Source organism: Grammomys surdaster, unplaced genomic scaffold, assembly GCF_004785775.1.
Source record: "Grammomys surdaster isolate TR1022 unplaced genomic scaffold, NIH_TR_1.0 130, whole genome shotgun sequence".
NCBI lineage: Eukaryota > Metazoa > Chordata > Mammalia > Rodentia > Muridae > Grammomys > Grammomys surdaster.
In genome coordinates this window covers 5,577,554-5,591,318 of record NW_021604588.1, presented here as the reverse complement: position 1 = coordinate 5,591,318, position 13,765 = coordinate 5,577,554, and the positions used below count along the sequence as shown (strand labels likewise).

General features: G+C 46.8%; 1 protein-coding gene across 1 annotated transcript in view; it reads left to right on the top strand.

Moving 5' to 3' along the window:
- Nucleotides 1-812: 812 nt before the first annotated feature.
- Nucleotides 813-13,765, top strand: part of Tnn (tenascin N) — a 61,806-nt gene continuing 48,853 nt past the window's right edge. The window contains exons 1-4 of the mRNA XM_028759836.1: nt 813-896; nt 7,341-7,781; nt 8,934-9,308; nt 10,086-10,349. Coding sequence (XP_028615669.1) covers nt 7,373-7,781; nt 8,934-9,308; nt 10,086-10,349 — 1,048 coding nt within the window. The 5' untranslated portion in view covers nt 813-896; nt 7,341-7,372. The remainder of the gene's footprint in view (nt 897-7,340; nt 7,782-8,933; nt 9,309-10,085; nt 10,350-13,765) is intronic.

The window sequence follows — 13,765 nt, the reverse complement described above, 5'->3', positions numbered from 1 at the left end:
CTCTCCTTTCCCTCCAGCAATCTGTGATGGCAGAAATCAAAGACTGGAAAGCCTGGACCTTCTCCACTGTGTTGTGGATCAGCTCCCTGGAATCGGTGTTGGGCAGAGCCGGAGAGGCCGGCCGGGCAGGGAGGATGAAACAAGTTGGCCTGTGACCTACTGGAGCACCACGGGAAGGATGAACTGAGTGTCTGATGGCAAGAGAAAACTGTGGCTCAGACGGGCGCTGTTCTCTTTCCCTGGTTAGAGTTCCTGTGTAGCCAGCGTGTGGGAGACACCTGGGAAGATATATAGCAGAGTGGGCCCCATAGTCCCTGGTTGGTCTTCTTGTCCTCAGCCCTCTTCAGAGCCCTGCCTCTCACAGGTGTGAGGTGATGGAGAAGGAGCTGGGGTGGGAGTAGTCAAAGCAGGGACTCCCTTGGGAGCCTCTGCTGACTTCTTTCTTATTTTAAGAGCAGTAGGCAGCAAGTTCCAGAACGTCTGAAACATGAAAAAGAGACTTAATAAATATACTTTCAAACCCGAGACTCAGCGCCTGGCCAGGAGACATGCAAACGTTTTAATATCCTTGTTCTGCATTTACTTAAATGGAAACAGCCCCTGGTATTTTTAGCTGCTGTGTAATCAAAGTAAGAAGGAAAGGGGAATGTATACTTTTTTTCCTTCTCCTAGTTAGAATAAGAGAATGAATTGCTCAATTCTCAGCAGAGTCCAGGAAGGGAGGAAAATCCCGGAGTCCCACTGATTGGCTCCTCCTCTGTCATAGCCTTGATTTAAACCCAGGGAGGGAAGAAGAGGGAGAAGAAATTGAGGGACAGAACAGCATTGAAGTCTACAGTACCAGACCAGCTCACAGGAGGCAGGAGGGTTGGAAGTGGTGCCCAGCAACCTCCCAGGTAAGAGTGCCAGTTCCTGAGGCTTTATCATTGATTGGGAGAGTGATAGCCAATGTGAGTAATATTGTATGCTGAAGCGCGCTGTTGGAAATCCAGGCAAGGTAATATAGATTAAGTTCAAACTATTTCCCGGGACCTGTGACCCATGTCCTCAGTTGGTATTAGACTCTGCCCTTCCCAAGCCAGGAGGCACCAGCCCCTTACCTGCCAAGTTGAGTGTGTAGGGCACCAGATTCTACATGGAGCAGTGCATTTTACATGAAGTGTTTTCTTTATTTCTATTTGTGTTTCTTCTTACAAAGACCTCTTTCTCTCTGTGGAGTTTCTTATGTGTTATAGCTCGTTGTTCTCCTAAACCAGAGCTTTCATTTTGATTGTGTTTAGGAAACTATATCTAACTTTTCCGTCTTTGAGATTTTCATGTGATTTGAGGTTTTTGAGCTGATGAAGTTGATGCTTGCAGACTTGCACGAATGGGCTCATTGAGTTGTACGTGTTTTAATCATTCCATGTAAGAGGAGATTGTCTTTCCCTATTTCTCATACGGTTACCCTCACAGTGCCTTGAAGTGGGCACTTTCCGTCACTTCAAGAGTGATGTGGGAGACTGGTTTTTGAAGATATGACCTTTTATTTATAATGATGTAGGTTGGGAGAGGGCTGGGTGAAGAGGGAGGAGGGAGACAGGGCTTCACCCCTAAGGACCAGATTAGCTTATATAAGCATTGACAGAATCATAACTTCAACATAGAAATAACAGATTATCCGCATCTGCGTTGGTGAGCCACGTCTCTGCCCTGTTGAAGACTCAGGGTGACGGTGACAGTGTCAAGAGAAGACTCAAGAGGAGGTATCGAGTATCAATACCAGGGTCCTTTCCCTCAGAGACAAAGGAGAAGCAGGGCCTGACTTCTCTTATACTACTCTGAATTCTTTTAATGTCTTCAAGTGCGTTGATTCCCAAAGCAAGGAAACTGGGGCAGATGATTTCCATCCCATCTTGTGGCTTCTGGCTTTCATTCTAGTGTCGTGCTGTGGTTTGACATGGAGGGTAGACCAGCTCCTTTTGGCGATGATGCCTGAGGAAATTATACCCAGGCCCATGGAAACTCTGCCCCCTCCAGAGCCCTGGCTCCCATAGGATCTGGCTGCAGACATGAGGTCATGGTTTAGGTTCTGCTGGAGCGTTTGGAACCACCAGTCTGCAAGCTGATGGTGTTCTGATATCAGGCCTGGCTCCTGATGGTCAGCAGCTTGGCCTGGTTCCACCACAGAAGACTCAGGCAGATGCCAACCAGCTGCCGTCTAAATATGTGCATAGCCAATGAGGGTAGAACAGTGTAAATTCCTGGAAATTAGCATTGGCTCTTTAGCTTGATAGAAGAAGGCTGGAACTCTAAAGTTGTTTCAATGTGTGGGAAACCACGTTAAACTAAGAAAGAAATTGTAACTTTTTGTTATGAGTCTCTCCTTGCTGGCATTCACCTGAAGCAAGAGCCCATCATGGCTGTGGAGAATAGGGGTAATTGTAGATCAGCTAACACTTTATCATTTTGGGGACTTGGTTGGTAAAAGAAGGTTCTCAAATTTAGATTTCATGTCTATTTTATCTTCGCATTGTGGATGAGCCCGGTCCATGGAGGCTAACAGAAAACCTTTCTGTGAGAAATTAATTCATTCCCATGGGGATAAATGATCATCTTTGCCTATTGTTCACAGACAGCTTTTAAAGCTCTTGACATAGAAACTGGTATATAAGGAGCATTTAGAAAATGGTAGCTACTATTATCATCATTCATTGGACCCTTTGCAAAAGGCAGACGAAGATTTAGGCTGATAAAAGAAAATGAGCCTGTCGAAACTTGTGAAAAAGTAGTTGAGCTCCAGGGCTGAGCTGGGTGCTTCATTCATTGTCTTTTCTGGTGGATAGGCAACATATATAGTCAGAGGGGTTGTTGCATAAGGTGTGACAACTCTTAAAAACACTTCCTGGGGACTCATTAGATGGACCCAGTGAACCAGGAGCACAGGAGCACACAGCCTGGAATATGCAGTTGTGTAGAGCCACGTCTTCATCCTTGACCGGTCTCTCATCCTGTATGGAATCCCTGTTCAGAGAGTTTAGAGCCACAACTAAGAATGTTTGTATCCATTTGGCTCAACTGGAGGCTGACCTAGAGGGAACAGTGCTGTCTCATACACATGATTCTCTTGCAAACTGAAGAATGGGAAAGGGGGGCATTGTTTGTCTGAGGTCTCACATCCAGGGTGGATCATACCACAGTAGTTCAGCTCCCTGAGAACTTTATCTCCTAGACTAAGCACTCTAGTCACAAGACTCAGAACCACTCAGGGACCAGGCTGTAGACTGCTGGCAAACTATGTTCAAGAAGAGTAAAGGAAGGAGTGAAGGTTGCCAGTCACATTTGTGACATCAGGACACCCTTAGCCACTCACTTCTTCATTTTTTTTTCTTCGTAGCTCAATAAGGTCTACCCTATTATTTGGGGAGAGAATATCTTCTAAGTGACTCTACTGGAAATCCACCGTAAAATAGCTTTTCTGAGACCCAAAGCAGTATACTCATTTGCTTGTGGTTAACCGTTAGGCAGGATGAAGTCATGAAGGAACAGAGAAAGGCCTGAATTTAAGTACAAAGCTCTTTGCCAGTGGCTAGATGCTGGCAAGTGTTCTATTTGATGTAAGTAGTATTTTTCCTGACTCAGTGTCTGTCTTTCTTTGGAGAGAATGAGGTACACAAAGGCCATCCAGCCCTAATGAGAAGTGCTTGGGAACTGAGAAACATTCTCTCCTACTAAGGCTTGCCTGACACATGCCCTAGTGGATAGAGGTCTCCATAGTCTCTGCTGTCTCCTGCCTTGAGGTAGGAAGTGGTAGGACCTAAACGCCCTGTGAGGAAAACACAATTCATCTCCAAGCATCAGCTCACTCTGGCCAAAGGCCAAGCATGTCCAGACTTCCGTTCCTGATTTATTAATGTTTTGTTGAATACCTGGTATGCCTTGGCTTTCCTTTCCTTTCAGAGCCTCTCTCTTGAAGGAAATATAGCAGGAAAGAGGATATTTGGTGTTTTTCTTTCCACATCTACAGTTTATATTGCAGAAAGATGAAGAATCCAGACACGAGGAGCGGATAGACCTAGTGTGTGATCTCAGCGCTGCTGCCTAACTACTTGAATGCCCTGACCAAATTATTTAACATTTTGAGTACTTATGACAAATAATATTGTTGACTGACTGTCATCATTTTGAGGATTAATTCAAGCTAATGGTTTTTTTTTTTTGATTGTTTGGCCCAGTACCCACCATCTAGTAATCACACACAGATTTATTGTCCCTTATTAAGTAACTTGCAAACTATTTGGCCAAAGCTATGCTGTGTGGCTAGGAAAACAGAAGGGACCTGTGTCATCCTAGCCACTGCCATCCATGAGCTGATAGGCATTCTGGGCTGGGAACAGACTTGGATTTGGACATGGTGCGTTTTGGCTAAAAATTAAAGCCACAGGAGTAGCTGCAGCTACTAACAGGAAAGAGCATAGAACCCCGTGACATCAGTGCATCTCAGGCAGATCCATGGACCATCCCTCCAGGTCATGCTGAGCAGTACATCCCGAGCAAAGCCTTTCTCATGGCGGCCACAGTGGCAGCATTTATTCCTGTCACTGTCTCAGTCCTCCTAGCCACTCAGTGCTCCTCCTGCGATGATGTTCAGCTTCAGTGAGACAGTAGTTCCTGGGGACCCCTGGTTTCCATGGTTTCCTGTGTTTAAATGCCCTTTTCCTCGTGAATTCCTCCAGCATCTCCCCCACTTTCCATCAAGAGCTAAGTCAAAACCATCTTTATTCAGAAATGTATCATCTGTTGTTCTTCTTGGTGAAGTTTGGTGAGCCCCCTCTGGCCACACTGAGAGTCGTCTGTGGTGTGCCATGCATATTAATGCAGAGGATGAAGTCATGCCTTCTTCATGCTGTTCAGCAAAGACAGGCTCTCTCCTGCCACATGTTGGAGGCAGAGCCAGCAGCTTCCCTCCTTGCTCACACTTCACAGAGCTAGATTGAGGATTTCCCCTGCTCGTCTTCTTTCGAACAATCACTCTGCCCAGGAAAATCTGAGCTCAGCATGTGCAATCTGAGAGGCTGTGATTAGCAAAGACATCTTGTTACAATTCAGGACAGGCGACACAGAGGGCTCCTGCAAGAGCTTCTGGGCCTTCTCATATTCCAGGCTTCAAAAACAAACAATGTAAGACAGGGTTTTGAGCAGCCTTGCTGTGGTTTATGGCAGGAGTTCCCCATTTTTTTCATTTGTTAGAAACTTCTTTAGAAAAAAAAAAACCCATCTGCATTCCATTTAGGAACCAAGAGCAGTGAGCGTGTGGAGAGTGGCACTGGATGGTAGGGGTGGGCAGAGAAGTTGACTTTGTCGGCTCTATTGTTGCCCAGAGGGGATTTTCGGGAATATAGATCATACCTTGCTATACCCACAGTAGGTGCTTGAGTGGGTACAACAGGTCCTGGAAGTGAAGGCTCCATTGTTCGCCAGTCCAAGTCTGTGGTGTTGCGTTGCACTTGATAGTCACATAACCAGCAGCAAGTTGTTATGGCCGCCACTCCTCAGCTCCCAGCTTCAGAGTCAAGTGGACAGTTTGTGGTTGGTTGCTTTATCACTGGGTTAAACTTTTGAATGAATCTCTATTCTGTATTTCTCTTCCATACCTACCCTCCAACTTATTTTGCTGGCTCCTCCCATTCCACCTTCTCACTCACAGAGGTCTCGAGCAGAGTCCTGGACTTTCCTATTAAATCACTTTCATGAACTCAAATCCATTTTCTTGACAGAACCCCCATCTTCTCCAGTGCCATCCTTTCTTCTCCCCCTGGATCAGGTTGCTAGGATCCACATAGTATGAATGTCTGTAATGGGCTTATGTGTACCTGGATGTAGTCCTTTCTCTTCTCTCAACTTGTACAACTGCTCTGTGTTTTCCAAGTCGCTTTCTGAGGTATATTGTTATATGGGGGAAAAGGGCACCCCTCTACCAAGGCCCTATCATTAAATTGTCCCTGGCTAGTCAGGTACCCGTGTCTTTGCCTGCCACCCAATTCCCTTCATCCTGGCCTCACCAACCTTCCAAACTTTCAGTAGATGCATAGATGCTACCTACTCATTAATGGAATCCAGACAGTAAGAGATGTCTCCTGACCATTCTGTTTCATCTGGAGAGGGTCCCTGTACCTGAAATATAGAAAGAGCTTGGAAGAGGGGACCTAGTTTTACTGCTATTAATAACAGATGCCTCAAACGACAGGCAGAGTGAGGACTGAATAGCACATATGAGACATATGAAGATCCCTCTTTTGCAACATAACTAAATGAATATGAAATCCCCATCACACAAAATAGCTAAAGTTTAAGGATATGAAAGTGCTTCTTTCCTCTATTGGATCATGACACACTGCATACATGTGTTGAATTACCATACTGTCCCAGACAAAGAAGTACAGATATGACAACAAAAGAGCACCAGCATGGTGCCATTCTAGCTAGTTCTTTGTGGTGACACATCCCTTCAGTACATCTGATCAAGTGAAGGTAGCACATGGGGATGGAGGTGTTTGTATCAGCAACGCGTATGGACGTAGACCAAGCTCATGAGCACACTCCAGCTCTAGGGGTGAGAGAGGGCAACAGAGAGGGCTTGAAGGTAAGGTAATCTCCTTAGAAATATCCTCTGGGGATACGTATGCAGGGATCTTGAGCAGGAACTGAGCAATCTCTGCACTTCCTAGCTGTGGTACTCAGACAATGTTCTCAACCCCTCCTTACTTGTGCACAAAAGCATGGCGTGATGGTGAGCGAGGATCCGAAAGTCAGATTGCTCAGGTTCAAGTGGTGGATGTAACCTAGCGATAGACACGTACATAGTAAGCAAGAGACCCTCTTCTGAGCATTGAAAGAAAAACTGCAACAGTCTTAGCTGTGTGCCTGCAAATGTGCCCAGTCTCCCTGTCTTTAAATAGAGGTTAAAAAATGTCAGTATAGTTCACCGTGATGGTACTAGCCTAGCACACACAAGGTCAAGTTCAGTTCTAAGACTTGAAACCGTAATGGGGTTAACAATTGGGCTGTTGTGATGACCCAGCCAGTTAGGGGATGGGAAGACTCAGAATAGTTCCTGTCTCAGAGCGAGCATTCTGTGTGCAGCTATGACTGTTGATCAGAGAAGTGGTTGATATTCACGCTCCTATAAACACCAGGGACTAGGGAGATGAAAGGCTGGCTTAGGTGAATGTGAATAGGAGCCCTTCTTGATGCTGTGGACAGTGTGTGGACTCTTAGATTCTGTTAAAAAAGGGTAAGTTCCTTTCAGTCAGCCTTCATGGCTTTCTTTATGTTTTTTTTTTTTTCCCCTCTGGATCTAGGACTCCTGGAGTGTCTGATCCCTTTCTCCAAAATGGGTCTCTGGGGGATGCTTGTCTTCCCCCTGGGATTCCTGTTTGCTTCTGTGCTCCTGGTGACTTCAGCCCCAGCCACTCCGGAGTCTTCTGGCTGCAGCAACAAAGAGCAACAGGTCACAGTCAGCCATACATACAAGATTGACGTGCCCAAGTCTGCTCTGGTTCAACTAGAAACTGACCCACAGTCACTCAGTGATGATGGGACATCACTCTTGGTTCCCGGGGAGGATGGGGAGGAGCAGAACATTATCTTCAGGCACAACATCCGTCTTCAGACACCACAGAAGAACTGTGACTTGGCAGACAGTGTCCAGGATCTGCTGGCCCGGGTGAAAAAGCTGGAGGAAGAGATGGCAGAGATGAAGGAGAAGTGTAGTACCAACCGCTGCTGCCAGGGAGCTGCTGGTAAGGCTACCATCTGGTATTCAGTCTACAAACACTTAGTGTGTGCTATATGCTGGGTCCTCCACTAGCCTTGTGGGTGCTGTGAGATCTTGTTGCATGTCCCTTTCACACTTGGCTTGTTTTCAAGGTAGAGGCCACATCCTCCCGTTTATTCTCTGATACAGCTCTAGAGGCATCTGGAAGCCTAGGCAGGGAGGGTTCCGCAGGCTAATCTCCAGGACTAATGATACCAGATGGGAGTGATCCCAGGGCTGTTCTGCTGATAGGCCAAATTGCTGCTGAGGAGGGAAATGAAGGTACACATAAAGGAAGCCGAATTTGATGTTGAGAAATTCTCAGTTTCTTCAACTGCCCAGCAAGGCTGGTTTTGTCAGCTAGCACAGTTCTGTGAACTGGAGAAGGTGTATATTAGAGTCCTGGCCCATAGTAGGTATTCAGAAAACTGTAAATGTTGTATTAGTAATAAAGTACAAAGAATGACTTTTTTCAGCTCCATTGTTTAAGAACATGTCTGCCCAGGTGACAGTAAATAGTGCTTTCTATTGTTTTGGTTAAGAGTACCCCAAAATGCCAGATATAAAACTAGGGACCGGGGACACACCACTGTGAAGAAGGCAGCATGAACCCCCCCACTCCACCCCAACCCCTGCCAGTAGCCCTATTTTGGAAATTTCCTTAGGTAGGCAAGATGACTTTCCAAGAGGCAGAAGGCACTGCATTGACTGGCCTGACCTCCAGCTTCCGCTAGCTGTGTAGGAGAGCCCAATCAAATGCCCTGGCTCACCTATCACTGAGCCTGGGGGCTACCCTGCAGTTTCTGTAGACTCAGTTCACACGCTGGGCCACCTCCATTCACCAGGATAAGAAAAAGTCCCACCTGCCTCTCTCCCTGGAGCACTGTCCCTTGAGGCTAGAGCCCAACAACCAATGAGGACCATTTAAAGTTCCTTTATGGAAAAACAAACGCTAGTCACCACCATTCACAGAGGAAGGAACCCTCTTTTAGGCAAACAAACAGGAAGCTAAGATTTGGCTCAAGTAGAAAACATTTTCCTCACAGAGACCCAAAAGATCAAGTAAATGTCAGCAGTCTCTGACTAGTCTCCAAGGAAAGAGACCCTGCTCCTCACCCACATCTTCTTTCCCCAGCAGATCTGAGCCGTCACTGCAGTGGCCACGGGACCTTCTTCCCTGAGACCTGCAGCTGCCACTGTGACCAGGGCTGGGAGGGCACTGACTGTGAGCGGCCCTCCTGTCCCGGGGCTTGCAGTGGCCACGGGCGCTGCGTGGATGGGCAATGCGTGTGTGACCAGCCCTATGTGGGAGTCGACTGTGCCTATGCCGCCTGTCCCCAGGACTGCAGTGGGCATGGCGTGTGCGTGCAGGGTGTCTGTCAGTGCCACGAGGACTTCACTTCGGACGACTGCAGCGAGCAGCGTTGTCCTGGCGACTGTAGTGGCAATGGCTTCTGTGACACTGGCGAGTGTTACTGCGAGATGGGCTTTATTGGCCCTGACTGTTCCCAGGGTGAGAGCCAAGATGCATGTTCCTATCATCCGCGGTCTCTGTTGCACTAACTTTATTACACGTTGTCTTATTCAGGAGCCTTGCCCTTTACCCTAAATAATGATTCAACTGGAGAGGCAAACACTAGAGCTGGCTGGTGGGGAAGGGGGCCCAGGTCTCACCCAGAACTACTTGAGGAACTATACAATTGGTGGCTGGTGGGTGTGGCTTCCAGTAGGTTGCCCACACTTCAGGGGGCAGGCTGCATACCCAAATGCAAACAGGAAGTGCTAACTGGATTAACCAGGTACATTCAAAAAGAAAGAAAGGGAGGCGGGGAGTGGGAGGGAAGAGGGAGAGAAGTACAGGAAGCCTAGAAGGAGTATGTTGAGGGGAGGAAGTGAGGGGTAGATATGATCGAGGTACATTGTATCCTTGTATGAAATTTCCAATGAATTAAACAAAAGACATAAGAGAATAAAGTCCTGGATCTCCTGCCAGAGTCTGCCATGTAGAGGTTCCTGGGAGGGTTCTGAGGATATGCATTTGCACAGATTCCCCAGGGGCTACTCTTGGTGGTGGTGGAGGTCCTGATTGTGATGGAATGCACATGTTTGGTATTAGGGCAACCAGACAGTAACTTCCAGGGGAACAGTGTCATGAATGGAGTGATACTTGACCTGCATCCTACAGGCCTACCACCATAGCATCAAGTGTGTAGTAGACACTAGAGAATACTCTTTTGGCCACCAAGTCTCCCCTCTCCATCCTCACCTCCTGCTCCTTTTCTGCCTGCAGTGGTGCCTCCTCAGGGCCTGCAGTTACTCAAGAGCACAGAGAACTCCCTGCTGGTGAGCTGGGAGCCCTCCAGTGAGGTGGACCACTACCTGCTCAGCTACTACCCCCTGGGGAAGGAGCAAGCTACAAAACAGGTCCAGGTGCCCAAGGAACAGCACACCTATGACATCACCGGCTTGATGCCTGGCACCAAGTACATAGTCACCCTGCGTAACGTGAAGAAAGACATCTCCAGCAGCCCTCAGCATCTACTTGCTACCACAGGTGAGGAGCATTCAGACACGGGCTATCTGCTATGGCCTTGCAGGGAGAATAAAGACCGACAGCGGGAACTCTCTCCTGTTCTCTGATCTATTGCTGGTTCCTTCTGGCTAAACCCAAGGTGAAGGGGCTCACAGACTTAATTCACAGAGTCCCAAAACCTTGGATACAGAACAGGGTGGAGGATGCAGGAGACTGGCTAGACTGGCTTGGGGGGCACAGTCTCCGCTGCATCATCAGACAACACCAGACCGATAGGAAGAATCAACGTCACTGCTTATGTCACTAATGCAATAGGTTCATGTCTCGATGAACATCCAGGGAATTAAAAGAGTAGAGAGGAGTTTATGACTTGTGACAAATAAGGGAAGCCCTGGGAATAACACTTGAAGTAGTGTTCTCCAAACAAAGAAATCGGGGGTGGGGTGGGGTAGGTGGGAACTTCTATTCAGAAATGCATACAAATTGTCCCATCACATGTAATCCTGAGCATGGAAAAAAAAAGGCTAGGGACTTGGGAGTCCTTAGAAACCATGTTAAAAGTGGCTTCTATGTAAGTACTTAGAATCCTAGTCCTGAGGAGGAGGAGCTGGGTAGATCACTCGTCAGCCACTCTAGCCTACTCAGTGAGCTCCAGACCAACGTGACAACCTGTCTCAAAAACCAAGGTTGACAATTCTTGAGAAAGAATCCCTGAAGCTTTCCTCTGTACGTACCTGTATAATTGCATCAACATATGCTACACACACACACACACACACACACACACACACACACACCATGAAGAGACACAGTGGCTAATATTAACACTTCTGTGTAAAGAATCTGGAATTATAATGCAAATAATGATTCAGACTGACTGGACCATTCTGACTGGTTTCGTGTTAGTTGCTTTAAAGGCTTTTAGCTGCAAAACCACTATACTATCACCAATACCAGCACTAGCACCACCACCATCACTACCAGCTGTAGTGGCACATGTCTGTGATCCTAGCCCTTAGGAGAAAGATGCAGAAGGATCACAGGTTCCAGGCCAGCTTGAGCTACCCTGTGAGAACCTGTCAATATATTAAGTCATTTTAAAAGATGGCTTTTCTTCCTCTAGGTGTGGGGAGGAACTACAGTATGTAGCTGCCTAGCAGCTAACATTCTTTAGAAATCCAGTCTTTCATGAATATTCTCTTTAAAGTTTCTATTATTATTATTATTACTACTACTATCTAATCTTTTTTTACAGTCTAGTCATTATCTCCTCCCAATCCACCACCCTTTGACTGTTCCTCACCCCATTCCCCCCAACCCCTGCCTCCAACTTCCTGGGGCCTCAAGTCTCTTGAGGGTTAGGCACATCTTCTCTCACTGAGTACAGACCTGGCAGTCCTCTTCTGTACACGTGTTGGTGTCCCCATATCAGCTGGTGTATGCTGCCTGGTTGGTGACTCAATGTCTGAGAGATCTTGGGGTTCCAGGTTAGTTGAGACTGCTGGTCTTCCCAAAGGTTCGCTCTCCTTCTCAGCTTCTTCCAGCTTTTCCCTTACTCAACCAAAGGGTCTCCTACTTTTGTCCATTGATTGGGTGTAAGTATCTGCATCTAACACTTTAAGCTGCTTGTTGGGCCTCTCAGAGGGCAGCCATGATAGGCTCCTGTCTGTAAGCACACCATAGCATCAGTAATAGTGTCTGGCCTTGGAGCCTCTCCTTGGCTGGATTTCAGTTTTGGCTGGTCACTGAACCTCAGTCTCTTCTCCATTTTTGTCCCTGCAGTTTTTTCAGACAGGTACAGAGTTTTTGACTATGGGATGGCAACCCCATCCCTCCACTTGATGCCCTGTCTTTCTACTGGATGTGGATTCTACAAGTTTCCTCTCCCAATGCAGGGCATTTCATGTAAGCAGCTTTGACTTTTGAGCATTTGAATCAGTCTAGTTGTTTGAGTGACTGATTCCTTCCATTACCCAACCCTTGTTTACTGAGGACCCACCAGGTGCCAGGAGCTGTTCTAGGTGCTGACAAATATTCACTGTCTTATCCTACATTAAATCCCTGGGGAAAGATCTGGATGGGTAGGATGTTGGCTTGTAGTCATCTTTGTAGAAACTGCTTCTCCTGATTTGGTAGGAATATAGTGAACTATTGTCAACCAGTGTTGTAAGGGCTTTGAGAGGCATGGCAGTTTTAGGGCAGGCCTTTGTTAGCAATCACTAGAAACACCCCTATAGCTGGAGAAATTGGATTTTGTTCATTTCATCCTAGGAAAACATACATCATGGGGGAACTCCAGGGGTGTCTCAATAAGACTGTAAGGAAGGACTGGTTCTAGAATATGGAGTTCAATTAGATAATCTGGGGGAACAGGGATTGGCTTTGATTGGGATATTGCCAAGAAGTGTGTGGGGGTAGGGGAGAAGAAGGAGATAACTGTGGCCATTTTAGGGACTTTTTTCTAGAAAGTGAGCTCATTAGAAGCAGCCAAAGCTGTGGTTGGAAAGAACTAACCACCTTGCCTGTTAGTCAGGAGAGGGGACATTTTGTCATTTCTGTGGACAATAGTCTTGCTTTTGTCTGTGTTCAGACACGGTCATAGAATGGCTTTGCTTTTGTCTCAGTCTTGCATGTTTGCAGAGTGTCCTTGGCTAATGCTAATGTTCTGTGGAATGGCATATGAGCACGGGAGAATACTAAGCATAGCTATGAGAGCCAGGCCAACTTCTGACCAGTAGGGGTTGCTTTTGTCTGTAGCTACATCTGCTACAGACCGGAAAACACTGAAACTCCCAGGGAAGGTCTGGAACATCTGTTCAAAAGCCTCAGCAACTCTTCTTAGAGTCTTCCTCTGAGGATTTGTAAAATCTTGCTACTGTGAAGTGTGCCTTTCTGTCTAAACTGATTCAAGTTCAAATCTATCTTCCACGCACCTCAGGGAGCTTTAGACCTACTAATTCTTATTCCCATCTTGAACATTCTCCTTAATTCCTTGCTTTTTTTTTTTTTAAACTGTGAATACTTCCCAACTCTCTTAAGTCATGTAGGACCTCTTCCATAACCCTGAAGTCACCTTCATTACTTTCCTATTGGCTTCACTTGGGGAATTCTCTGTTTGAAAGAAGCCTCAATGCAGAGCCTGGGCTTAGCAGGTAGGAGCTGCAGGTCAGGAGAAAGACTCTGGGAGATTCTTGTCTGTAGACGAGAGAATCAGAGATACTCAGAACAGTGGGTCCTTGGGATAACTGGATTTATACTCTGCCTAATATAAAAGTTCGTTGTCATACATCCTTGATGAGTGGTCAGCCACAATGGGTGGGTGTGCCTCCAAGGTAAAGGTGACAAGACCTTGGAAGGGGGCAAGGTTGGGAGTCTTGGGAGTTTTCTTCCCTTCCCTTCCCTTCCCTTCCCTTCCCTTCCCTTCCCTTCCCTTCCCT